This window comes from Zea mays, chromosome 6 (genome assembly GCF_902167145.1).
Source record: "Zea mays cultivar B73 chromosome 6, Zm-B73-REFERENCE-NAM-5.0, whole genome shotgun sequence".
Lineage (NCBI taxonomy): Eukaryota > Viridiplantae > Streptophyta > Magnoliopsida > Poales > Poaceae > Zea > Zea mays.
In genome coordinates, this window is record NC_050101.1 from 128,862,473 (window position 1) to 128,890,122 (window position 27,650).

The following is a 27,650-nucleotide window of genomic DNA, read 5'->3' on the forward strand; positions in this document are numbered from 1 at the left end:
TTAACAATCATTAGCTCTAATAGCTCAGAATTAGCCCATGTTTAGTCTTTCAAATTGGTATTTAAAAAACATGGGCTAATTGTTAGCCCCATGTATCCAAACATGCCTTTAGTTCATTTACATTCTATTTAAAAAGCAACATGACTGCATCACAGTGATTTGAGCGCTATGTATGTGAATGATTATAAGGGGGGAAAAGAAATTGATATGCTTTAAAGAAAACATCGTAATTAAATAATGAGCACATTTCCAACCTCTGTTCCATTATCGCTTTCAGGTTTATCATAATAAATATTGGTGTTCTGCTTTTTTGAGATCTCCAGTGAATCTCCGAAGACTTTCTTCGTTTGCATAGTTCTGCTTACATAACATTAATCAGAAAATATCAAGGAATAATTAAAGGAGATGAAATATAGATGAAACCAACCAGATTGAGATTGTTGTGGTGCATATCTTAGTGAATGTAATGTTGTCCCCACATTTAGCTCTAAACTTTGGCCTGTGGAAGCTATGGTAATCTGGTTTTGCACAACAACAGTAGCTCAGAGGCGAACTCTAAGTACGACAAAACTATGTATGTCCAAGCATCTGCCAGCCACCGTCCACTAGGATAAAGATAAATAATGAATTGAGTGCTTGGGCTCCATGAGTGATTGAAGCCGTTTGGAGCAGCTATATTTGACCAACTTGCGAGATGTTTCATGTGCTCGATGATTTGGCTTCAATAGTTAGATAGGAAACTGACTGCGATTTGGAGAGAATCGACTGTTTCTAGTTGGAAAATCGAAGTGGACAAGAGGTTCTTTAGCATCTTCTTTTGTGAGAGAATATCAGACATTTAGGCTTAGTGACCCCCTGAGTACGCGGGAAAAGAACAGAAAATAGAAAATAAAAAGCGGTGTTGCCGGGGATCGAACCCAGGTCACCCATCAGTTTTTCGGTGTATGATTTTCCTTGGGCTGATCCAGCTATTGTACAGTTGAATTATGTGTACGATGAACCCAATTGTCGAGGGGGGCAGGATAAAACCTATTTTAGTTCCCTGATGTTGAATGGTCCACTAAAACCGATATGCTCGGAATGCTGCGGAATGGCTTGCACTTGTAACTATGGTTCCGTTTGCCCTAGAAAATACAACTATGAGTTACATGTTAATTTAAATGTCTCGTGTTTGATGAATTTTACAATCAACGTATTTATATTTTAGTCTCTTGTACAACTCTGAAAGTTGCTCCCTGTTTCAGGCTGTCGTGCTTGCTTCGTGGGTTTTAGGGGCAGGGTGTGTGCGATCCTTGATTGATTTAGTTTAATTCGAAGCAAGATGAACTTGGAGATTCCTCACTCGCGAGGGGGAAATAAACGATGGTTGTGCGAGTAATAAATTTCACTCCTACTACATGGTAATACATTCACTTATGTTCTACAATGTTTGTCGGTGTGGATATGGCGCAATTAGTTTCACTAAATCACTACCACAATTCAATGTTGTATATGGGTGTGTAGTGAATTGGTTGGATGGATTTTGTAAAGTTTAAACTGATGGGTTATATCAACTATGCTTGTACATGCATCTTCACCGTCGACATCAAGAACACTGAATTCAGGCCCAAAGTCACAAATAAACAGGATAGGAGAAATTAAATTAGACAGACAAATTATACAATAGCAGCTAGAGAGATGCCAATCCATAAAATATTTGCCTAGGGAAAACAATATTCTAATGGAGACATGAACATGATGCACTTGAACAAAACATCTCAGTTCAGTACAAATAAACAGAGCACTAAAGGAAAAGGCAGCCTACAGAGTGTAGAGAAAAAATGTCGAAATTACCTTGATTCTGGTATTTGTGGCATCTCTCGTTGCTTGAAGCAATGGATCAAACTTAGGATTGAATGCAACAGTAAATGCACAATCAACAATGTAACCTGTAACATATATCAAGTTAGTGTTTGTAATTAAAGTATTGACTAATTGACAAGAAATCCACAGAAGTAGTCACATCAACAAACCAAAGATGATAAAAGGAAACAAAACCATTGATAGACCATCTATATGTGTTCCAAAATCAAGCTTCATCACATCTTCATATTGTAGCACAGGTTTGTCGCCGCATTTGGAGTCCAGTGAGCTGCAACCCTAAGAAATGCATATTTCTTCATCAATTCTTGAACCGAACGAAAACTTGGAGACACATTTAAGCATACCATATCAACAGAAACATTATAAAAGAATGCATACCAATTCAAGGAGCATCCAGTCGGAAAATCAATGCTAGCTTGCAGTCCATTCTCCTTGATAAGAATATACATATGTTGTAGAATTGCAACCAACATATAGATATTCACCATATTTAAGTCCAACCACAATCAGGTAAGCTTGTCCAAATACGTCATAGGCTGCATCACTCATGCTACCACTGAAATCATGGAGACCAGCAAGGCATACTAGCTTTCTAAGGGCAGCACTGATTAACCCATAGTTTGGTGAGTGAGAGGCAAGTGCAGCATTGATGCTGGCTGTCGGCGTTTCGACCCCGGGGGGTCCCTGGACCAACGAGTAAATTGTCACAGCGTGTCCCAGCCCAGATGGGTCGGCGCGAGACGAAGCACGAAGGGGGGAAAGACAGCAAAAGGGGAAACCTGCGGCCTCCGTGTTGTCCTGCGCCCAGGTCGGGTGCGCTTGCAGTAGGGGGTTACAGGCGTCCGCGAGGGAGAGAGCGAGAGCCTTATGCGGTGGCCCGTTCTCCCGCGCGGCCAACCTTCTCATACGAGAGCCCTGGACCTTCCTTTTATAGGCGTAAGGAGAGGGCCCAGGTGTACAATGGGGGTGTAGCAATGTGCTAACGTGTCCGGCAGAGAGGAGCCAGAGCCCTAAGTACATGCCGTCGTGGCAGTCAGAGAGGTTTTGGCGCCCTGTTCATGTGATGTCGTGGTCGTCGGAGGAGTGCTTGAGCCCTGCGGAAGTACAACTGTCGGGGCTGTCGGATTCTTGCTGACGTCTCCTTGCTTCCGTAAGGGGCTGAGAACCGCCGTCGTCATGGAGCACGCGGGGTGCCATCATTACTTGTTTATCGGGGCGAGCCACATGGGACGCCGGTCTTATTCCCTGTAGCCTGAGCTAGCTAGGGGTAGGGTAATGATGGCCCCCCTGTGACGTGGTCGGTCCGAGCCCGGGGTCAGGTGAGGCGGAGGCTCCTCCGAGGTCGAGGCTGAGTCCGGGCCCAGGGGTCGGGCGAGGCGGAGACCGTCTTCCGAGGTTTAGGTGGAGTCCGAGCCCTGGGGTCGGGCGAGGCGGAGTCCGTCGTCCGGCGTCGAGGTGGAGTCTGAGCCCTGGGGTCGGGCGAGGCGGAGATCGTCGTCCGAGGTCGAGGCTGAGTCCGAGCCCTAGGGTCGGGCGAGGCGGAGTTCGTCGTCCGGTGTCGAGGTGGAGTCCGAGCCCTGGGGTCGGGCGAGGCGGAGATCGTCGTCCGAGGTCGAGGCTGAGTCCGAGCCCTGGGGTCGGGCGAGGCGGAGATCGTCGTCCGAGGTCGAGGCTGAGTCCGAGCCCTGGGGTCGAGCGAGGCGGAGTCCATCGTCCGGCGTCGAGGTTGAGCCCGAGCCCTGGGGTCGGGCGAGGCGGAGTCCGTCGTCCGGCATCGAAGTTGAGCCCGAGCTCTGGGGTCCGGCGAGGTGGAGCTTCCTATGGCGCCCGAGGCTGGACTTAGCTGCTGTCAGCCTCACTCTATCAAGTGGCACAGCAGTCGGAGCAGGACAGGCGGCGCTGTTTTCCTGTCAGGTCGGTCAGTGGAGCGGCGAAGTGACTGTGGTCACTTCAGCTCTGTCGACTAAGGAGCGCGCATCAGGATAAGGTGTCAGGTGATCCTTGCATTAAATGCTCCCGCGATACGATCGGTTGGCGTGGCGATCTGGCCAAGGTTGCTTCTCCGCGAAGCCTGCCCGAGCTGGGCCTCGGGCGAGTCGAAGGTGCGTCCGTTGCTTGAGGGGTCCTCGGGCGAGACGTGGATCCTCCGAGGTCGGCTGCCTTTGCCCGAGGCTGGGCTCGGGCGAGGCGATATCGTGTCCCTTGAGTGGACAGAGCCTTGACCTGAATCGCGCCCATCAGGACTTTGCAGCTTTGTGCTGATGGGGGTTACCGGCTGAGATTAGGAGTCTTGGGGGTACCCCTAATTATGGTCCCCGACAGTAGCCCCCGAGCCTCGAAGGGAGTGTTGATACTCGCTTGGAGGCTTTTGTCGCACTTTTTTGCAAGGGGACTGGCCTTTCTCGGTTGCGTTTCGTTCCGGTGGGTGCGCGAGCGCGCACCGGGTGTAGCCCCCAAGGCCTCGGAGGAGTGGTTTGACTCCTTCGAGGTCTTAGCGCGTTCCGTGATGCTTCGACCGGTCTGGTTGTTCCCTCATGCGAACTGGCCATAGCCCGGGTGCATAGTCAGGTTCCAAGTTCTCGCGCTGGTATGTTGACGCTGTCAACGGTTTGCCCAGAGCCGGGTTTGCGAGAGCAGCCCCCGAGCCTCCGCACAGAGCGAGAGGACGGTCAAGGATAGACTCGGCTTTTTTCATACGCCCCAGCGTCTCCTTTCCGCAAGGAGGAGGGGGGAAAGTGCCATGTTGCCCTCGGAGGGCGCCGAACATGGTGTCTCCAGTGAGTTGCTAGCGAGTGATCCGAGTGGACGCCCGTGCCCCATTCGATAAGGGTCGGCTAGTGGCCCAGAGGCGCGCTCCAAAAGTACCTGCAGGTGATTTGCCGGACCCGGTCCCGTTTGATAGGGTCCGAGGGCTCGATGCCTCCCTTTGATGGGATTCCGTTACAGAATCGCTCCTGCTGGTCTCGGAAATGTCCTAGGGTACCTCAGGAGCGTAGCCCGAGCCTCGGCCATGTATCGGACGTACCCAGAGTCATCCCTCGCTCTGCGTGCTCTGAGGCGGCTATCGAACCCTTCGGGGGCCAGCCTACGAACCCCTGATCAGTAGTGGGCGCGGAGCCCGAGTGGCCTGAGGCGGCTGTCGAACCCATCCGAGGGGCCAGCCTTTGAACCTCTGACCAGTGGTGGGCGCGGAGCCCGAGTGCTCTGAGGCGGCTGTCGAACCCTTCCGAGGGGCCAGCCTTCGAACCTCTGATCAGTAGGAGGGCTCCGGGCCCGAGTGCTCTGAGGCGGCTGTCGAACCCTTCCGAGGGGCCAGCCTTCGAATCTCTGATCAGTAGGGGGGCTCGGGGCCCGCTTTCTTCGCGAAGAAGGATCCCTTTCGGAGTATCCCCTTTCCCGGTCCCTGTAGCAAGAGAGAGAAAGAGGAAGAGGAAAAGGATACGAAATCGAACGACGTGGCGCACCTTTTTTGACGCGGTCATTATGGCGGAGGCGAAGCGTCGCCTGCTTCGCCCACCAAAGGTGCCGCCTGTCCTGCCGCAGAGTTAATGCGACGGGACGAGTGGTTCGCGGGGCTACTGTTGTGCGTGCGCGAGCCGTTCAAGGAACAGAACACGGGCGCGTCGTCTTCGCTCCGTGGGAGAGGGCTCTCTCGCTGTCCCAGAAGGGGACGTGAGCCTGCAGACGACTTGACCGCTGCTTCCGCCTGCCTGCCGCCGCCATTACTACCGGCCCACTTTTGGCCATATCGACCGTCGCGCCTTCTCCCGCGGCTGACTGACCCGTGATCGACGTGCTCGGTTGGCACTGTTGGGCCATGCGCAGGGTTGCCTCGAGTCGCGGCACTGGTTCCGCAGTCGAGAAGGCGCGGTACTGGCGCAAGTGGCGGTGCAGTTTCTCGCACGTAGTAACCGGTGCGCCGGTTACATGACGTGCGGGCCTGGGCCTCCATGCTAGACGCGTCAGAGTCGAAAGGGTGTGCCCCCTTGGTGTGGTTGCATGCCGCCTGCATGGCGGTCCGCCCTTTCACCTGCTGGTCTGGGCGAAAGTGGAGGAGTGCATGTAACCGCTGGGCAGTTGTACGCTCCGCGCGCGGCGGTTTGGCTCCTTCTGTCCTGGGCCAGCTTGCATGACGCGTGGGACCCAGCCCCTTGTCGTAGGGGGAGGATCTTGGAGCATGTTGGTGAAGACTCAGCCCGCGACGGCTGAGGATGCAAGTGGGGAGAGTCGCCTTTAAAAGGAGGGTGACCCCCTTGGGTGGCAACCATGTCTTCGCACTCCCTTCATGCATCGCGCCCTTCCACCTTCCGAGCCCCCAGATGGGGAGCGCCCGCGTCGCTTTCGTCTTGTCACCGTTGGAGGAACGCAACTTCACGGAAGTTGGTACCTTTCAGCCATCGTTCGGCTTCAAGGATTTTCATCAGGCAGCCCAGCTGCATCCCCTCGCCGGTGGTCACCCAAGACGGTGACCACCAGTTCGATGGTGGGGAGAAGCGAGCCGGGCTGCGGCCTCTGCCCCACCCTCAGCTTCAAGGATGTTCATCATCAGTGCTGGGGAGGGGAGTGCGCCGAGTTGGGGCCTGTCTCCGCGCGGGCAGCGGCCCGCTCCTTCCCTCAGTGATCGGGGGGAAGGGCGTTCGCCGTTCGTGGCATTGGCAGCTGCCGCGTGTCTGGCTCTCCGGCCTGAGCGGCTTCGGCGCTGCTTCCAGTGCCACCTCCCCCCGAGGTAGCCGGGAGAGGTTTTTCTGCCGATGAGATAGTCGGAGCCACCCGCGGACTGACCTCCGACTCTATAGCCTTCAGCTTGTCCTCGCCCCTCGAGTGGGGACGTGGGCGAGGGCCTTATCGCAGCAGCGTCTGCCCTGAGGTCATCGCTGATGCTGTTTGGCCGCCCGGAGCGGAGGTCGTTGTCGCGACTACCGGAGCGGGCGTCGGCGAGCCACCTGGGGTTTTGTCGCCCCGCAGGCCCTCCAATGTGGGGGGTTGTTCGTACCTGCAGGGGTGGAACCGGAGTTCCGTTTGTAATGGCACCTTGAGTGCCAGTGTCTGTTCATTGTAGTTGTCGGGGCCTGAACATGTATGTATTTTGGCGTAAAGCTATGTTTCTTCCTCATTTCAAGCACTAGGACTCGCCTATCGGCTAGTTGGACCGCTTAACCAAGTGTGAGTTGCCTCGTGTGGAAGGTGACGAGTGAGGTATCCGTATCCTGGAGGCGTAGGAGTCCCTCGGCTCGGTCGGCCTTGCCGCCCGAGGCTTCTCTTGCTTAGTTAAAGAAACCGTCGGCCGCTCTGCGATGGGCCGGAGCTGGAGGCAGCGGTGCCAGCACGGACAGAGGCAGAGTTGGCTCGAAAAGAAGCTTCATTGGCCGGAGCCTGGCCGGGCCGTCCACTGGCGGGACCGACGCCGAAGTCGGGTTGCCGAGGCCATGAGCCGGGCTGATGTCCTCGGGGGACAGCTGGCTGAGGCTACGGAGCGGCCGGTTGAGCCGTCTGCTCGGGCCGGGTTCCCGGAGGAGACCCTAGCAGCGATGGCCCAGGCGTGGTGCCGACAGGTTCCTTCGAGGTGGAGATCCTCCGACCGTGTTGCCGTTCGAGGCCGGGTCGGACTCCGCCGAAGGTGGAGTCGACGCCGAGGGTGCTGCTGCTCCCCACTAATGTATGATCCTGCAGGAACAATTTATCTGTAGTGTGCGTATGTTTTTTGGCGGCCGCCGAGGCCCAAACATATCGTCGTCGTGTTGTAAAGCTACGTTTCTTTTCCCCTTGTTTCGAGTATCTGGACTTATTTGTCGGTAACAGAATTGTTTGTCCGAGCGAGAGTTACTTTTCACGGAAGGTGATGAGTGAGGTATCCGTATCCCGGAGGCGTAGGAGTCCCTCGGCTCGGTCGGCCTTGCCGCTTACGTGTACTCTTACTCGTCCGTAGGATTCTGTTATCGATATAGTCGAGAAGGCACGAAAAATCGTTTCGGCAGAAAAGTTTTCGAGCATTAAGACTTGTTCGGTCAGCGGAATCGCTTATCCGAGCGTGAGTTACTTATCGCAGAAGGTGATGAGTGAGGTATCCGTATCCCGGAGGCGTAGGAGTCCCTTGGCTTGGTCGACCTTGCCTGCTTACGTGTACTCCATCGTTTTCAGGATCCCACTTTCGAAGTAGTCGAAAAGCACGAAAGACGTTCTGGCAGAAAGACTTTTTCCGAGGAAAATTTTGACGCAGAGGGGGTGCCCCCCTTCTAGCCCCCGAGGGAGGGTCGGGCTTTGCTGAGGCAAGGCTGACCCTTCCTTGACGGTTAGACTTTGTTGGCGTATGTAAACGAGGTGTATGAACGACTTGAAAACATCTTAAGGGTAGAAGCGATGTAGCTGTCAGATGTTCCAAGCGTTGCTGTAGACCTCGCCTTGACTGTTGGCCAGCTTGTATGTTTCGGGCTTCAAAATCTTGGCGATGATGAATGGCCCTTCCCAGGGAGGCGTGAGCTTGTGGCGCCCTCGGGCGTCTTGTCGTAGCCGAAGCACCAAGTCGCCCACCTGGAGGTCTCGGGACCGAACCCCTCGGGCGTGGTAGCGTCGCAGGGACTGCTGATACCGCGCCGAGTGTAGTAAGGTCATGTCCCGAGCCTCTTCCAGCTGGTCCAGTGAGTCTTCTCGGTTGGTTCGATTGCTTCGGTCGTCGTACGCCCTCATCCTCGGGAACCGTATTCTAAGTCTGTGGGCAAGATGGCCTCGGCCCCATAGACTAGAAAAAACGGCGTGAAGCCCGTGGCTCAGCTCGGCGTTGTCCTCAGACTCCAGACCACCGAGGGGAGTTCCTTCATCCATTGCCTGCCGAACTTGTTGAGGTCGTTGTAGATCCGTGGCTTGAGTCCTTGCAGAATCATACCGTTGGCACGCTCTACCTGCCCATTCATCATGGGGTGAGCTACGGCGGCCTAGTCCACTCGGATGTGGTGATCCTCGCAGGAGTCCAGGAACTTTCTGCCGGTGAACTGGGTGCCATTGTCGGTGATGATCGAGTTCGGGACCCCAAAGCGATGGATGATGTTGGTGAAGAACGCCACCGCCTGTTCGGACCTGATGCTGTTTAGGGGTCGGACCTCGATCCACTTGGAGAATTTGTCGATAGCGACCAGCAGGTGCGTGTAGCCCGCGGGTGCCTTCTGCAAGGGACCGACGAGGTCCAGACCCCACACAGCGAACGGCCAGGTGATGGGTATTGTCTGCAGAGCCCGAGCGGGCAGGTGGGTCTGCTTTGCGTAGAATTGACACCCTTGGCAGGTGCATACAATCCTAGTGGCATCGGCCACCGCAGTTGGCCAGTAGAAACCCTATCGGAAGGCATTTCCGAAGAGGGCTCGAGGTGCTGCGTGGTGACCGCAAGCCCCCGAGTGTATTTCTTGTAATAACTCCTGACCTTCGGCGATGGATATGCATCGCTGGAGGATGCCTGAGGGGCTGCGGTGGTAGAGCTCCTTCCCGTCACCCAGCAAGACGAACGACTTGGCGCGCCGCGCCAGTCGCCGAGCTTCGGCTCTGTCGAGGGGTAGCTCTCCTTGGTGGAGATATTGCAGGTACGGGGTCTGCCAGTTTCGGTTAGGTGTGACCCCATTCCGCTCTTCCTCGACGCGCAGTGCCTCACCCTCGGGGGCCGAGGGTGCCTCAGGCTGAGCCGAGGGCACCTCGGGCAGGGCCAAGACCTTCTCGGGCTCGGGCGTGTCGTCGGTCTTGACTGAGGGTTGATGTAGGTCTCGGGAGAAGACGTCGGGAGGGACTGTTGTCCGCCCCGAGGCTATCTTAGCCAGCTCGTCCGCAGTCTCGTTGTATCGTCGGGTGATGTGGTTGAGCTCGAGCCCGAAGAACTTGTCCTCTAGGCGCCGAACCTCATCGCAGTAGGCTTCCATCTTCGGGTCGCGACAATGGGAGTTCTTCATGACTTGGTCGATGACAAGCTGCGAGTCGCCACGAGCGTCGAGGCGTCGGACCCCTAGCTCGATGGCGATGCACAACCCGTTAACCAGAGCCTCGTACTCGGCCACATTGTTGGACGCCGGGAAATGGAGGCGCAGCACGTAGCGGAGGTGCTTCCCGAGGGGTGAGATAAAGAGCAGGCCCACGCCCGCTCCTGTTTTCATCAACGACCCGTCGAAAAACATGGTCCAGAGTTCCGGTTGGATCGGAGCTGCTGGAAGCTGGGTGTCGACCCATTCAGCCACAAAGTCCGCCAAGACTTGGGACTTGATGGCCTTCCGAGGGGCGAACGAGATAGTCTCGCCCATGATCTCCACCGCCCACTTTGCAATCCTACCCGAGGCCTCTCGGCACTGGATGATCTCCCCCAGGGGGAAGGATGACACCACAGTCACCGGATGAGACTCGAAGTAGTGTCACAACTTTCGCCGCGTCAGAATTACCGCGTACAGTAGCTTCTAGATTTGCGGTTAGCAGATTTTGGTCTCGGACAGTACTTCACTAATGAAGTAGACCGGCCTCTGGATGGGCAATGCGTGCCCCTCTCCTCGTCTCTCGACCACGATCGCGGCGCTGACCACCTGAGTGGTAGCGACGACGTAGATCAAGAGGGCTTCTCCGGCAGCGGGGGGCACCAAGATGGGCGCGCTGGTAAGGAGCGCCTTTAGGTTCCCGAGGGCTTCCTCGGCCTCGGAGGTCCAAGTGAAGCGCTCGGTCTTCCTCAAGAGGCAGTACAGAGGTAGGCCTCTTTCGCCGAGGCGCGAGATGAAATGGCTCAGGGCCGCAAGGCATCCCATGACCCTCTGTACTCCTTTCAAGTCCTGGATGGGCCCCATGTTGGTGATGGCCATGATTTTCTCCGGGTTGGCCTCGATGCCCCGCTCGGAGACGATGAACCCCAGGAGCATGCCTCGGGGGACTTCGAAGACACACTTCTCGGGATTGAGTTTTACGCCTTTCGCCTTGAGACACCGGAATGTCGTTTCAAGGTCGGAAAGGAGGTCGGAGGCTTTCCTCGTCTTGACTACGATGTCATCGACGTAAGCCTCGACCGTTCGACTTCGACCAATGTGTTCTCCGAACACGTGGTTCATGCACCTTTGGTATGTCGCATCTGCATTCCTCAAACTGAATGGCATAGTAACATAGCAGTACATACCAAAGGGTGTGATGAAAGAAGTCGCGAGCTGGTCGGACTCTTTCATCCTGATTTGGTGATACCCTGAGTAAGCATCGAGGAAAGACAGGGTTTCGCACCCAGCAGTGGAATCCACGATTTGATCGATGCGAGGCAGAGGGTAGGGAACCTTCGGACATGCTTTGTTTAGACCAGTGTAGTCTACACACATCCGCCATTTCCCTCCTTTCTTTCTCACAAGCACAGGGTTGGCAAGCCATTCGGGATGGAATACCTCTTTGATGAACCCTGCAGCCATCAGCTTGTGGATCTCCTCGCCTATGGCTCTGCGCTTTTCTTCGTCGAATCGGCGCAGAGGCTGCTTCACGGGTCGGGCTCCAGCTCGGATATCCAGCGAGTGCTCGGCGACATCCCTCGGTATGCCAGGCATGTCCGAGGGACTCCACGCAAAAACTTCAGCGTTCGCGCGGAGAAAGTCGACGAGCACTGCTTCTTATTTGGGGTCAAGCTCGGAGCCGATCCGGATCTGCTTGAAGGCGTCGTTGCTGGGGTCGAGAGGGATGGACTTAACTGTCTCAGCTGGCTCGAAGTTGCCAGCGTGGCGCTTTGCATCTGGCGCCTCCTTGGAGAGGCTCTCCAGGTCGGCGATGAGGGCCTCGGATTTTGCGAGGGCCTCGGCATACTCCACGCACTCTACGTCGCATTCGTACGCGTGTCGGTACGTGGAGCCGACGTGATGACCCCGTTGGGGCCCGGCATCTTGAGCTTGAGGTAGGTGTAGTTGGGGACGACCATGAACTTAGCGTAGCATGGTCTCCCCAGCACTGCGTGGTAGGTTCCTCAGAACCCGACCACCTCGAACGTGAGGGTTTCCTTTCGGAAGTTGGAGGGAGTCCCAAAGCAGACGGGCATATCGAGTTGCCCAAGGGGTTGGACGCGTTTCCCGGAGATGATCCCGTGAAAAGGCGCCACACCGGCCTGGATCGAGGACAGATCGATCTGCAGGAGCCCGAGGGTCTCGGCGTAGATGATGTTGAGGCTGCTGCCTCCGTCCATGAGGACCTTGGTAAGCCTGATGTTGCCGATGACGGGATCGACAACGAGCGGGTACTTCCCTGGGCTCGGCACGCGGTCGGGGTGGTCGCCCTGGTCGAAGGTGATGGGCTTGTCGGACCAGTCTAGGTAGACTGGCGCCGCCACCTTTACAAGCAGACCTCTCGGCGCTCTTGCTTGCGATGCCGAGCCGAGGCATTCGCCACTTGCCCACCGTAGATCATGAAGCAGTCGTGGACCTTGGGGAACTCCTCTGCCTTGTGATCCTCCTTCTTGTCGTTGTTGTGGGCTCGGCCACCTTCCGCCGGTGGCCCAGCCCTGTGGAAGTGGCGCCGAAGCAAGACGCACTCCTCAAGGGTGTGCTTGACGGGACCCTGATGATAGGGGCACGGCTCCTTGAGCATCTTGTCGAACAGGTTGGCGCCTCCGGGAGGCTTCCGAGGGTTCCTGTGCTCGGCGACGGCGACAAGGTCCGCGCCGGCGGTGTCGCGTTTCGCTTGCGACTTCTTCTTGCCCTTCTTCCTCGCGCCGCGTTGAGCGGACGCCTCGGGGATGTCTTCCGGCTGGCGCCCTTGAGGTTGCTTGTCCTTCCGGAAGATGGCCTCGACCGCCTCCTGCCCAGAGGCGAACTTGGTGGCAATGTCCGTCAGCTCGCTCGCCCTGGTGGGAGTCTTGCGACCCAGCTTGCTCACCAGGTCGCGGCAAGTGGTGCCAGCGAGGAAAGCGCCGATGACATCCGAGTCAGTGATGTTGGGCAGCTCGGTGCGCTACTTCGAAAATCGCCGGATGTAGTCCCACAGGGACTCTCCCGGCTGCTGGCGGCAGCTTCGGAGATCCCAGGAGATCCTAGGGCGCACATATGTGCCCTGGAAGTTGCCGGCGAAGGCTTTGACCAGGTCGTCCCAGTTGGAGATCTGTGCAGGAGGCAGATGCTCCAGCTAGGCTCGGGCGGCGTCGGAGAGGAACAGGGGAAGGTTACGGATGATGATGTTGTCATCGTCCGTCCCACCCAGCTGGCAGGCCAGCCGGTAGTCCGTGAGCCACAGCTCCGGCTTTGACTCCCCCGAGTACTTGGTGATGGTAGTCGGGGTTCGGAACCGGGTCGGGAACGGCGCCCGTCGTATGGCCCAGCTGAAAGCTCGCGGACCGGGTGGTTCGGGCGAGGGGCTCCGATCCTCCCCGCTGTCGTAGCGTCCCCCACACCTGGGGTGGTAGCCTCGGCGCACCTTCTCGTCGAGGTGGGCTCGACGGTCGCGACGGTGGTGCTCGTTGCCGAGGCGACCCGGGGCCGCAGGCGCTGAGTTCCGCGTTCGCCCGGTGTGGACCGAGGCTTCCCGCATGAACTGGGAAGTCGCGGCGCGATGCTCCGGGGGGTACCCCCGCCTTCGGGAGGCAGAGCTTTCGGCCCGTCGGACCGCGACATCTTCCAGGAGATTCTTGAGCTCTCCCTGGATACGCCGCCCCTCGGTGGTGGATGGTTCCGGCATTGCTCGGAGTAGTATTGCTGCTGCGGCCAGGTTCTGGCCGACCCCACTGGAAGCCGGGGGCAGCCTTGCCCTGGCATCGTCGGCGATGCAGTTCTGGACGTCCTGGGCCAGGTGAAGCGCTTCTCCGGCCGGTGCTCGGCCTGCCCACTCCTGCCCGACATTTTGCCGAAGCTGCACAAGTTGTCCTGCTTCCTCGTCGAGCCTGGCCTGTACCTCACGGATTTGCTCGAGCTGTGCGTCCTGACCCCCGTAGGGACTGGGTCCACAACTAGCTCCCGAAGGATGTCAACGCGAGGCGCGGGCCTAGGGGAATCACCGTCCTCCGGCATACCAAGATGGTTGCCTTCGTCGAGACCCCCTAGATCGATGTGGAAGCATTCGCGACTTGGGCCACAGTCCTCATCGCCGAGGCTGTGGCTGCTATCGGAGCAATCGGAGAGGCAGTAGTCACATGCGGTCATGAAGTCCCACATGGCACTGGGGTTATCGAGCCCGGAGAAATCCCAACCAGAGTCGGGCTCGTCATCTTCCTCGAAACCTAGAGGCCCGTAGGTCGAGACGGCCGTCAGCCGGTCCCAGGGTGACCGCATATGATACCCCGGAGGGTTTGGACATGCCTTTATGAAAGCGTCCACCGAAGCGGGGTCGCTTGGTGGGTCGCAACTGAATCTAAAAGGCATGGAACGGGAAACGGACGGTACCTCTTGATCGACGGGTGCTGGCGAAGTCGCGTCAGGGACGGACTACACCGTTGTCTCGGGTACGAGGCTAACGCCCAGCAAGTCCTTCGCGAGCGTCCTGGCGTCGTCCGTCTGCTTGGGGTTGGCGTGTTGCGGGGAGACGACGCTCGTCTTCGTCTCAGACGCGAGGTCAACGCCTGGCGTGTCCCCCGTTGGGGCACCGGCGCCGTCGACTCGCTCGACAGCCGACGAGGTGCCGCCTCCTGCTTGGCCATGCCTGCCCCGCCTCCTCCTCCGTCGGCGGGGAAGGTGACGGGACAGACCCGGATGTTGCTCTTCCGCCACGTGGGGAAGACGTCGTCAATTCCGCCGCCGGCGGGCGGGCTGACGGCCGCCATTGTCGTTGTCGCGCGGCGGAGGAAGGAGTATCATGTCGTAGCTGCCGTCGAGGGACATGAACTCAAGACTCCCGAAATGAAGCATCGTCCTAGGTTGGAGAGGTTGCTGGAGACTACCCATCTGGAGCTTGACGGGAAGCTGTTCGTCAACACGCAGCAGGCCCCTACCTGGCGCGCCAACTGTCGGCGTTTCGACCCCGGGGGGTCCCTGGACCGACGGGTAAATTGTCGCCGCGTGTCCCAGCCCAGATGGGTCGGCGCGAGACAGAGCACGAAGGGGGGAAAGACAGCAAAAGGGGAAACCCGCGGCCTCCGTGTTGTCCTGTGCCCAGGTCGGGTGCGCTTGCAGTAGGGGGTTACAAGCGTTCGCGAGGGAGAGAGCGAGAGCCTTATGCGGTGGCCCGTTCTCCCGCGCGACCAACCTTCTCGTACGAGAGCCCTAGACCTTCCTTTTATAGGCGTAAGGAGAGGGCCCAGGTGTACAATGGGGGGTGTAGCAATGTGCTAACGTGTCCGTCAGAGAGGAGCCAGAGCCCTAAGTACATGCTGTCGTGGCAGTCAGAGAGGTTTTGGCGCCCTGTTCATGTGATGTCGTGGCTGTCGGAGGAGTGCTTGAGCCCTGCGGAAGTACAGCTGTCGGGGCTGTCGGATCCTTGCTGACGTCTCCTTGCTTCCGTAAGGGGTTGAGAGCCGCCGTCGTCATGGAGCACGCGGGGTGCCATCATTACTTGTTTACCGGGGCGAGCCAAATGGGACGCCGATCTTGTTCCCCATAGCCTGAGTTAGCTAGGGGTAGGGTAATGATGGCCCCCCTGTGACGTGGTCGGTCCGAGCCCGGGGTCGGGCGAGGCGGAGGCTCCTCCGAGGTCGAGGCTGAGTCCGGGCCCGGGGGTCGGGCGAGGCGGAGACTGTCTTCCGAGGTTGAGGTGGAGTCCGAGCCCTGGGGTCGGGCGAGGCGGAGTCCGTCGTCCGGCGTCAAGGTGGAGTCCGAGCCCTGGGGTCGGGCGAGGCGGAGATCGTCATCCGAGGTCGAGGCTGAGTCCGAGCCCTGGTGTCGGGCGAGGCGGAGTCCGTCGTCCGGCGTCGAGGTTGAGCCCGAGCCCTGGGGTCGGGCGAGGCGGAGTCCGTCGTCCGGCGTTGAAGTTGAGCCCGAGCTCGGGGGTCGGGCGAGGCGGAGCTTCCTATGGCGCCCGAGGCTGGACTTAGCTGCTGTCAGCCTCACTCTATCGAGTGGCACAACAGTCAGAGCAGGGCAGGCGGCGCTGTTTTCCTGTCAGGTCGGTCAGTGGAGCGGCAAAGTGACTGCGGTCACTTCGGCTCTGTCGACTGAGGAGCGCGCGTCAGGATAAGGTGTCAGGCGATCCTTGCATTAAATGCTCCTGCGATACGGTCGGTTGGCGTGGCGATCTGGCCAAGGTTGCTTCTCCGCGAAGCCTGCCCGAGCTTGCCTCGGGCGAGTCGAAGGTGCGTCCGTTGCTTGAGGGGGCCCTCGGGCGAGACGTGGATCCTCCGGGGTCGGCTGCCTTTGCCTGAGGCTGGGCTCGGGCGAGGCGATATCGTGTCCCTTGAGTGGACGGAGCCTTGACCTGAATCGCGCCCATCAGGCCTTTGCAGCTTTGTGCTGATGGGGGTTACCGGCTGAGATTAGGAGTCTTGGGGGTACCCCCTAATTATGGTCCCCGACACTGGCCTTCAGGAGAAACTCAGTAGCCTCGAGCTGTGTAACAATTCCACCTTTTATATAAGTGCCAAAGTTACTTGTATCCTCGATGTAAAATGAAAATGGTCCTGCGCACATTACTGTCCTTGGCTTGCCATCATTCAGTTCTTTCATACCATGGACCTCTGAGAAAACAACAAGATCACCATCCTAAAAATCAAGGCGCTCATCATCAACACAGGACACCATTGTTTCTCTTCGAATAAACTTGATGATGAAGTGGAACTATAGTCTTACAACAACTGAAGTCAGGAACTTAATTTGCGGAGTTTTATGAATGTTTTTTAATGTGCATGTGTATTTAACCCTTTATGTAATCTATAGAATTTTATTACAATCACTGTGATAATATGTGGAAGGATTGTTGGTTAGTGGCCTAATATGTGTTACCAATATTTGGCTGGCATCTGATAATTGCCAAATTCTGTTGGATAGACGTATCACAGCAAAGCAAGGTTGGCTGGGCACTAACCAAACAAGCCTTTTTTATTTTAGGCATCACTATTAGATTTGTGTTGTTCGGATTGTAGAAATAACATAGCTTTAGGATTAGAATATTGAGCCTGTATTATCATTTATGAAACATAGTCTTATGATTGTTGCTATTTTTGGTTTATCGAACACACTTTACCACACCTGACCTAAGTTGGTCAAGTCTGACTTTCCACTTTAGTATTCCTTTGTTGACACAATTGTGGAGCAATACGGTCTTAATGCAAATTAGCACTTTGAAATGCAAATAGGCATGTTGTTCATATTATTATGCAAATTGATTACTGCTCTTTTCACTGAGGTCAGAATAGTCAGACATCCATCATAGTCAATGAATATGGCATCGTCAAGCGTACTCCCGTTGCAACGCACGGTCACATACCTAGTAATTGTAGAAGTTCTAGTGCCATATATGGTGCTCACTGCTCAACAACTGGCTGCCTAGCCACGGTTGTCTTCTTGGGAACATGGATATACGAGGATTCCCCGCCTTCAGAGATCAGAATACGGAAGAGCGTCGACGCCCGCCAAGTGATGAGCAGACGCGAGGCGGACGGGCCGGTCGCCCTCTGACGCGAGGCTGGACGCGCGCAACGGCTTTTGCTCTCTCCTTCGTCGGCGTGACACGTAGGCGATCACGTATCCAGCAGCCAGCTAGCCCGCACGAACGCAGGCCAAAGATCTCGCACGATCCGGGCCGGTTCGGTTCCCACACAAGCAAAGCAGAGGTCGTGGTGGTGTGGTGGTGCGAATGCGATCGCTCGGACAGTGTGGGTACCTACCTAGCTGCTAGCTTCTGGACGTTTCGCCCGGCTGCACGCGAAATGACCTCTTGTTTACTCCACCGGCGTCGGAGTCGCGCGCGTCGCGTGCAGCCCGGCCCGCGTCGCTGCAAGCCCGTGCGATTGGGGGCTGGTTTACGGGGTAAACGGGACAGCGACAGCATAATGAAAACGGGTGTACATGTTGGTGCCAGGCGTGACCCGTCGACGTCGGCAAGCGGAATGTTCAAGACGAAACGCAAGTGCCAGTAGGGCTGAAAACGAGCGCTGACATTGTGTAGGCGTCAGCGCGGTGGGTTATCGTCTCCGTTCTTTAAATTAAATACTATACTAGGTATGTATCATGTACGCTGCAAAGGACCATCAAGATTGTAAAAGGGTAAAAAATGGCGCAGTACTAAATCCAAATTAGTGAAAAAGTATGTAATCGCTTCATTATATAAGAGTGAGCAGCATGTGCGTTGTAACGACATACAATGTATTCGATAAAATATTAGTTATGCATATATCATCGACCTTAAATAAAAGATCCCAAGAAGTTCAATAGACAACTTTGTCTGGTATGCCAATTAACAATAGGAAGAAGCAAGAAATACAAATATGTGGAGCCTGCTCCCACGAATTGATCAGGGGAAAAAATGTTCGGTAAAGACTGAGAAGTGTTTGTTCAATGGAGCATGTTAAAGTAACTTAAGGGTGCGTTTGGTTGGAGAGCCAACTAGAACAAAATGTTTATATTCTAGTTTCTAAGAATGGAGCCGCTCCGTTTTATGTTTGGTTGGAGAGCACACCAGAGCGGAGCCGTTCTATTCCGTGTTTGGTTGAGGAATGCACGATGGCGTGATCTGAATACAAAACTGCAAACAGCTCATGCAAACCAAACAAAACTACTCATGTAAACCTGCAGTGCAGGGACCAAAGTTCATCACCACAGATTCCTTACGCAAACATGCAACATCTTATAATGCATGAGTTCATATCACCATGATACATAACTAGAGTTCATCCATACAAATAAAAAGATACATGTCCAAATAAAAGATACACAACTAGAGTTCATCACTAGCGTAGCCATAGTTCATTTAAAAACCATGATACATGAGCTCATAACACCATGACAAACCATAGTACATATAACCATAGTTCTAATCATGACCCACAAACTAGAAGTTCTCACTAACGAAACTCGAAAACCACGATATCTTCCAATCGAATGGTAGATTCACGAAAGCATGATCACTGAGACTTGTGGTTAAGCTAAAAACCTGGGAGACTATTCACTGCTTCAAACAAGCCATCTGGTAAAGCACCGCTTGCTTTCTCAATTGTCTTTGCTAGCCTTTCACTGCCACGATCAATTGCTTCAACCAAACAATCAGTCTTTCTTCTGCTATCATCAATAGTCTTGGCTCTCTTAGCTGGCCTAGCTGAAGAAGATATATCATCATTGACAATACTTTTATCTATCCCACGGTACATTCTCTCACTTTCTGCATTGCCATCAGCCCCATTGTTCATCCTGTCAATCCTAAGTGGTTCGTTTGAGCTCTTTGCATACTGACCAATAGCAACATTATTGTCAAAGATTGTAGGTAGAAAACCATATTATGTAAGAGGCTTGTTCAAATATTCATCATCAGCCTTGTTTTTTGGATCCTAACAGTGAGTGCAATACTTACTAAAAATAAAAGGATATAAGTTCTTTATATGCTTAAGACAATACTATAATAAAAGATGAGATCTATTGCACTGTACAATCAAATAGGTAGACCTTCCTACCTATTATCTTACTATAATAAACGTGCTCACTACCAGACACAGAAATAACAACATAATAGATTCACATGATTATAACATGTTTAATTTTGTACGACATTGAGGTTAACAAACAAAAAAGAGTAGAGATACAAAAAAGAACTTTTAAATCATATGCCTGCCAAGCTTGAATAAAACGTATTTTAGATTCACATGATTTCTTATTATTAAGAACATATAAAAGCATATAGAGAACATATAAATTGTATGTACCCAAACTGCATATAAAGAACTTATTTCAGATTTACATGATTATACTTATTTTAGATTCATAGAAGTCTCTACTTCTGTAAAGAAGTTGTAAATTTACCCAAACTGCATATAAAGGACTGCATGTACCAGTTTTCTACACAAAGTTGTTGTAAATTTATGTTACACTCCAAAACTGTAGCAGCGGCATTAGATTTTCAGCAAGCATTTGAAAAATATATGGAGTCTAAACAAAAGTTGTAGGGAGTCTACACAAAATTCATAGAAGTTGTAGGGAGTGAATGAACTGAAAAGCATTTGGAGTTGTTGCTATTGACTTGGCCTATATAAACATTAGTTATTAGCAGGTGTCTACACATGTGCCATTGAAAATATTCTAATCCATTGAGTTCACATGTGTACTAGCAAACATGAACACAATTAGAAGTGTTTATATTACATACACACCAAAATATCAAATACAAAAGATAGTAAAATTCATACCGCCATATCTACTTCGTAGTGCTCATAATCTAGAGAAACAATGAATTCATTTTCATCCCAAAGTGCAACACTCAAATTCTTAAGATAGTTGATCCTAGTGTACTTCTTATTCCATGTCTTCAAGTGATTAGCAACTTGATCACATGTCCCCATGATCTTGAAATGGTCGTTGAGAGTCTTAGCACAAGCATTGAGATGAACTTTCTTAAAGCCAATGGAGGTCTTAGTGCCTTCAGCAACAATGTTGATAAGAAATGTGAGCACAAATGTGGATTCAGTTGGTGTCCATTGACACAGTCCACCACCAACTTTTGCACTGCTTACCTACTTGTCCATGACCTACACATACATACAAATAAAAGATACATGTCCATACAAATAAAAGATATATTCCAACTTTCATCAAAATTCATGTCCAAATTTTAGCAAGATATATATCCATACAAATAAAAGATACATGTCCATACAAATGATAGAGACATTGGAAAATACATAGCAACCAAATAGTGTTTATCCAGAGGAGGTTGTGCGGAGCAAAAGACTTCACTTGGGGACCATAGGAGGCTGCAGCCTTCAAGTCACTAAAACAGTATTTATGACTAGCCTAGACCTCGCTTCTTCACCCCTCCTCTTATTCATTGCAGCCTTACACAATGCAGTCGGCGCAGCCCTGTTCAGAAGAAACACAGATGGCAAACGTTTTTTAAGAAGCAGGTTGCCAAATGTTTTTAAGAATGTCTTTAGCTTCTTCAGAAAAAATGTTGGTACGAAGAAGCCAGAGCTAAAACTATATATTTAAAAGAATGAAAAAAAAATGGAAGGAAAAATAATTGGGGACGTCGTTTCATTCTCTTGCCACAGAAAATTGGTCGCCTACAATAGCGACACTACGATTTCTCCTTGCTCTATTAATTTCTATGTATTTTTCATCAACCACATGCGTGCTTAGCTGCACGGAATACATGCATACACGTTTGGAACACTGGTCGCGTTGCCACACAAAAGGGCGCGCCCGAACGGGAGAATCACGGCTTGCGTGGCGGGGCGGCGTGGATCGGCATCGTCGTCGGCGCGTTAACGACTCGGGGCGGGGACGTCCCGTTCCCCGGCACCACGGCGCCGGAGCCCACCATGTCGGCGAAGAGGCGGTCGGCGATGATCTGGTTGGCGGCGTCGGAGGTGTGGTACGCGTCCCAGAAGACGAAGTCCTTGCGGTCGGCGCAGAGCTGCGCGGTCGGCAGGCACAGGCCCCCCACCGTCGTGTCCACGTCGCAGCACGACGTGTGCGACGTCTTGAACCCTGCACCCGGACGTACGCGTGGACGGCGGTCACTCACTACTCGCTGCTGCTGCGATCGAATGCCGTACGTGGCATCGCGAGCGCGTGCATGGCTGCATGCTGCTTAATTAGTTACCGTGTTTCTCGGGGTGGTCGATGAGCTCCATGACTATGGTGTAGCAGTCGGAGAGGGACATGCGCGCGCCGGGCAGCTTGGCGTTCAGCCCCTCGAGCAGGTCCTTGGCCGCGGCGTTGAACTGGACGGCGTACGCGTTCACGTCGTCCAGGCACCCGCCGTCGTCCGAGAGGACGCGCTGCGACGGGATACAGCCCAGAGGCGCCAGCCCGCTGAACCAGACGTGGCGCGCGCCGAGATCGTACAGCCTCTGCATGCATGCATGCATGCCGTTTGTTCTTGTTCAGCGACACCAGCAATGCGGTCGGAACATGAGAACCGATCGTGGCCGTTGAGCGAGCTAGCTTACCGTCAGCTGCCTGTCAATGGTGTCCATGAGGAGGCCGATGAACTCGTCGTGGGTGTACACGATGCCGTCCGCCATGAACGGCCGCAGGAAGTTGTTGACGTAGTCGTTGCTTCCTGCGAAGCAGAGCGCTCTCGCATCGGGTCAAGTGGATCGATGCTTTTGCGGCTGGGACCGTATCTTGTGCACAAGGAGCGCTGATGCTCCCATGAGCAAAATCAATCTAGACCACATCCTCCACATCCAACGGTGCTGTATCAGGGGGGTTTTTGTAAAATGTACAGAGTTGCAAAGAACATTTTATAAAACCTCTGACGCAGCACCGTTGGATATGGAGGATGTGGTCTGGATTGATTTTGCTCATGGGAGCACCAGCGCTCCTTGCGCACAAGATACGGTCTCTTTGCGGCTTGCGTCGGTCGGACGAGCTGAAGAGATCGACATGAGTCTATATATATATAATATCCTTACCGAGCCCGATTTGGAAGATCGCACCATTGACGGTCTCCTCGGCAGCCTTCTTGCCGATCTTGGCGATCATCGCGTCCTTGATCTGCTCGAAGGACGATATCTGGCTGTCGAACGATAGATACTGGACCTGCATGTTTTGCGGCCGGCCGGGGTCGGTCCGGTCGTGATGCAGACGTACGTAGAGTTTAGCAAGGCGATCGAGGCATTTCAGAGACGACGACAGCACGGCCGTATCTTGATTAGCTTACAAAGTAAATGCCCGTCTCGTTGAGGAGCCCAGCGCCGCCGGACGCGAAGTTGACGCCGGCGAGGACCTCGTCGTCGGTCATGTACAGGGAGAGGAACGGCACCGGGGGCGGGGAGCCAAACTTGGCGGCTGTACGTTACGTACGTTAGTATCGGCCGATATTAAAAACATTGGAGCTAAGCTAGCTAGCTTAATTACCCATGATGTCTCCGATGGTCCTGCCATTAGTGAACCTCCCGGTGGGGTAGCCGTTCTTGTAGTCGATGCCGTACCAGGGGTAGTTGCACTTGGCGAGGGAGAGGAGGAGATAGTTGTTGTTTCCCACGTCCGACATGGAGTCCCCGAAAATGTAGATGACCGGACTCCTGGACGGCGCCGAAACTGCGCCGGCGACGACCGTTGCAAGCGCGAGGACGACCACGGCAGCCAGAGCAGCCATTGCTGTGTGAAGTGTGTGATCTGCACTTGCCTGATTCGTTGTGAGTAGTTCGTGTTGTCTTTTGTTGAATGCCTGATGAGTGGTGATGGCCTGGGCTGTGTTCCGTTGCCCTGTTTTTATACAACATATATACTACTACTACTACACTGACACCTCGAGTCGTGGGCATTTACTGCACGTTTAGGCCTTTCTGGTAGCCAGAGATCGAGAAACCTTTTGTGTTCACGTTTGGGTGTAGTGACTGAATCGCAGCAGCTAACCGTGTGAGAAAAGGCTTGCAAACTTAAGCAGAGTGGGGCACGTGAGGAATTGGCCTGTGAGCTAGAGCAGAACGGGAGGTAGTTGAGGTGGTTGTGGAATCACCGTGCCGTGATGGCTTGGCGGGAGCGCAGAGGAGAAATCGGTTGGGAAGGTCGTTACGGGGCAGTACGCGAAAGTATAAATCGAATCGAGAAACTCTCTGTCCTTTGGCAAGGATTTTGAACGATGCGTGTTCGATTAAAATGAGCTGAAAGAAGTCATATCAAGTAATCTACCCTTGTGTAAATTCCCAAATTAAAGGACCTGTTTATCTTCGATCTACTAGTTATTTTACAGGACTGTTAAAAATAACCACTAGTTTTACGGAGCGGGTTTAAAAACTCACATCATTAAACTTTATAATATTCTAACGTGTCATGTCTAACATTATTTATAAATTTCAAATTTTATAGAATAATGAAAGCAAGAAAAATAGCTGAACTATGGGTATGTTTAGATCTATGTTGCTAAAGTTTAGTACTACATTCTAGCTAAACTTTAGCACTTATAGATCTAAACAAGATTGCTAAAATATGCTAAAAGTGAAGTGCTAAACTTTAGCATTCAATAACAGTTTAGCTCCTCAAAGTGTGCTTAACTTTAGCACCGTGCTAAAGTTTAGTACAATAGATCCAAGCAGGCCCTTTGGGTCGTTTGGCACCTTTATGACAAGGAGTCGTATCAAGTATGACCTAATGACAACGACAAACATGGTACATCCGATCACCAAACCATGTTTAAACAAGCGTTGTGCTTTATTTATGGCCCAGACATAACCTTTTCGACCGTTTTTGTATCAGATTGGCCTGGAAAACACGAGTAAATTAGCAGGTCGGGTCAGCCTGCTATCCTCAACTCCATTAAACCAACTCTATTGAGTATTTTTCCAAATGTCAATTCAAATCAAAGGAATGGATCAACAAAAACATAGAGAAATCAAGATGCTAACATATAAAAGGACAAATTTACTAGCTATTGTACAATGTCGTCTCATTAAAATTATAAAGCTCACATCTCGCGAGAAACCCTACAAAAGAAAAGGAAGAGTACAACTAGCTCAAAGTTCCAATATTTAATGTTTACCAACATGGTTTAAATTCAAACATACACTCTATCTTGGATGACATAATCACACTCTCAATCTCTCAAAGAAGAGAAAAATACAACTGCACAAATACAAAGCCACCAGTCACTAAGCCACCAAACATAAGTTCAACAAAATTAATCACTAAAAGCATATTACTCTCCATCTTCATATAGCCACAAGTTTTTGAAGGTCACTTTAAATTCTTTCTTTACAATTGCATGGTGTTCTCTTCATTTTCTTCTCAACTGCATGTCGCTATCATTATTTACCAAGTTCCCAATCTTTCAAGCCATCTCCACCAGCTCAGCGGCAATCATTGTTGTCGCTCCTCGATAATCATGCCATTCAAACTAAAGGTAGACTTCAAAGAAGTTATTGGAACATGAATAACCATAATATTATTAGACATTATAGATAGTATGAAATATTTTAATTTGTGCTCATTCCACCAATGAAGGATGTCAAACTCATCCCAATATGAGACAACATTATCACTTTCCAAGTACACTATAAGCTCAGAAACACCGAGAGCTACAACAGACGAGGAAGAACAACTAGATATAGAGACCGGTGTAGTGGTGGGGCCAAGTACATATGATGTAGGGGAACAAAAAATTCATTCATATGCTTACTTTCTCTTACCTATAACATGTTAGTTAGTGTTGAAGGGTTTGAACAATTCAATTTTAACATCAACAAGTTAGTTAGTGTAATCCGTATCATTGCACTAAGCAAGCAACTAAAGAACATAACATAAACCTCTCATCTTAGCCCTACGATCAAGGATGCTTGCAAATAAATACGATAGAGGGGGTGAATAGGCGGTCCTGCAAAAATAAACTCTAAACAAGACAAACTTGGTTTATAAAAAATGTTAGTAGAATCAAAACCAAGTTGATATGAATAGAGGTAGAGAGAAGAAGAGAACTCTTCACTTGATTGACCCTTTAAGATATGTATTAAACTTAAGAACAATAACACAAGTGATCATGTGAGAACTCTATGGAAGAAAACAATCACAATAAAGAGATACACAAGTGACACGGTGATTTTATCCCATGGTTCGGCCAATGCATACTCCACGTTGTGGTGACCTCCTTCGGTCAAGGGTTGCACTCAAACCCTCTCAAGTGATCCAAGGATCAAACTTGAGTACCACAGTTTTCTTCCTTATCTCAAGTTTTCCCTTTGTGAGGAATCTTCACAAGTTGGAGTCTCTCACCCTTACACAATTGATCTCAAGTAAACCACAAGAGTAAAGGGGGAAGTAGAATCAAACACACGAGACAAACTTGTAGCAACTTGTAAGGAAAATGGACCCAGGGCCATCTGGCTCAAAAGGTTTTGGTATTTGATGATAAACATAACCTGTGGACTAATGTGTTTGCTAGTGTTTATGTTTATAGTTCACAGAATGCGAAGAGGATTGGACTAAGACTAAGACACTAAGGATGCAACACCTCAAAAGAAGACATAAAGAGCTTAGAAGTCCAAGACTCAAGAACAAGAGAAGCCCAAAGAATCAGCGAAGAAATCCATGAAGTGGGCAGTCAGCCAGCGCACTGGTGGTGCACCGGACAGTGAACAGTAACATGTCCGGTGTGCACCGGACTGTCCGGTGGGACACCCGCACAGTCTGCACAGAGAGGCCTGCAACGGGTGCTCTCGGGCTGTAGCACCAGACTGTCTGGGTAACGTTCGAATCCAATGGTCGACTGCTACATATCCCAACGGTCGGCTGACGTGGCAAGGCACCGGACAGTGAACAACGCTTGTCCGGTATGCACCGGACTGTCCGGTACACCCATTGACAGAAAGTTGTTGCTTCTGTCCAACGGCTACAATTGTGTGGGGAGGCTATAAATACCCTCCAACCAGCCATTTCGAAGGTGTGGGAGCCCAAGCAACATAACAAGGCATATTGTAGACATTTTCAAGTGCTCAAACACCCAAGTGCTTAATAGAATCATTCGATGATTAGCGTAGGTGCTTTGCGAAGTGCTTAGGTTAGTTAGACCGCTTATGCGCTTGCTCTAGTTGAATCCTAGTTAATAGAGTGAGTTTAGAAAAACCACGCAACCCCTCGGCTCTTGTGTGAGCCGTTGTAGTTGTGCTGAGTGGGGCGAGCGTCTAGCGAGACCGTGACAACCTCGTTTGTGTCACGTCCACCACCGTGTACTGGAGAGAACGAGGCCCACGACGTTTCGGCCGGAAGCTCGATAGTGGAGATGGCGGGGAGCGTCCAAGAGGAGCCTGAAGCGGAGCACCACTTACGTGTGGAGAAGGTCCGCTGCTCTCTACGGAGTTACTCGACCGTGGTGCTTGGCCCTCGTGTGGGCTTCCCTTTGCTTAGGGGCACCAACGAGGATTAGTCGGAACCTTATGTTGTTTTGGATACCTCGGTAAAAATACCAGCGTCATCCATGAGAGTTTGCATCTCTACCTTGCTCTTTACCTTTTGTATTTACATTAACTATTTAAGTTTCAATCTTGTCTTTTTGGTAGATTGTTTAGATTCAAACTTAGCCTTTGCGGTAGAGATAGCAACACTTAGACAAAACCTAGTTTGCACATTCTAGTTTGATTATTTGCATAGGTTTTTCTCTAGGGATTTATTTGTGGTCTAGTTTAGAGAAAGTTTTAGAAGTTCTAATTCACCCCCTCTTAGGCGTCACCGTTTCCTACAATTGGTATCAGAGCCTAGTTTGGCTCATTTGAAACGCTTGAGCTTCATCGCTAAAAGAGCTGATGCTTTTAGAGAAAGGGGATGGATACCCATAGGCCACCACACTTCGACGGCACCAACTTCCCATATTATAGTGCTAAAATGGTTTGTTACCTAGAGACCGTTGATCTAGGTGTTTGGAGAGTCATTCGTGACACGATGAAACCACCCAAGAATCCCGAGAAACCCACCACGAGTGAGGAAAAAGAAATCCATTTAAATGCTAAAGCCAAAAATTGCTTGTATAAATCTCTTAGCATGGATATTTTAATCAAGTTTTTACATTAAAATTGCTAATGAGATTTGGCTAAAATTACATGAGCTCCATGACGGCACATCAAATGTCCGTTAGCAAAACATTGTCTAGTCTTAAATGAGTATAATTCTTTGGCTATGAAGGATAATGAGCTTGTTAGACATATGTATTCTCATTTGAATCTAATCATCAATGAGCTCAATTATATTACATCAATAAGCTAGGTGATGCGGACATTGTGAGGAAGATTATCTCCCTACTACCACAACAAATATATG

General features: G+C 52.0%; 1 protein-coding gene and 1 long non-coding RNA gene across 2 annotated transcripts; both read right to left on the minus strand.

Annotated features, from left to right (window-relative positions):
* Positions 1 to 313: 313 nt before the first annotated feature.
* On the minus strand, positions 314 to 484 carry LOC103629984 (uncharacterized). The gene is made up of 2 exons (XR_554735.1): positions 428 to 484; positions 314 to 357 (listed from the first exon to the last, which is right to left on the minus strand). It is a non-coding gene; the product is annotated as an uncharacterized lncRNA (long non-coding RNA).
* A 20,424-nt stretch (positions 485 to 20,908) lies between these two features.
* Positions 20,909 to 23,086, minus strand: LOC100273028 (anther-specific proline-rich protein APG). The gene is made up of 6 exons (NM_001147477.1): positions 22,764 to 23,086; positions 22,567 to 22,694; positions 22,319 to 22,445; positions 21,851 to 21,963; positions 21,502 to 21,751; positions 20,909 to 21,386 (listed from the first exon to the last, which is right to left on the minus strand). Exons 1-6 carry the CDS (start codon positions 23,002 to 23,004, stop codon positions 21,112 to 21,114), a joined length of 1,134 nt encoding a protein of 377 aa, NP_001140949.1. The 5' UTR covers positions 23,005 to 23,086; the 3' UTR covers positions 20,909 to 21,111.
* Between the last annotated feature and the right edge of the window lie 4,564 nt (positions 23,087 to 27,650).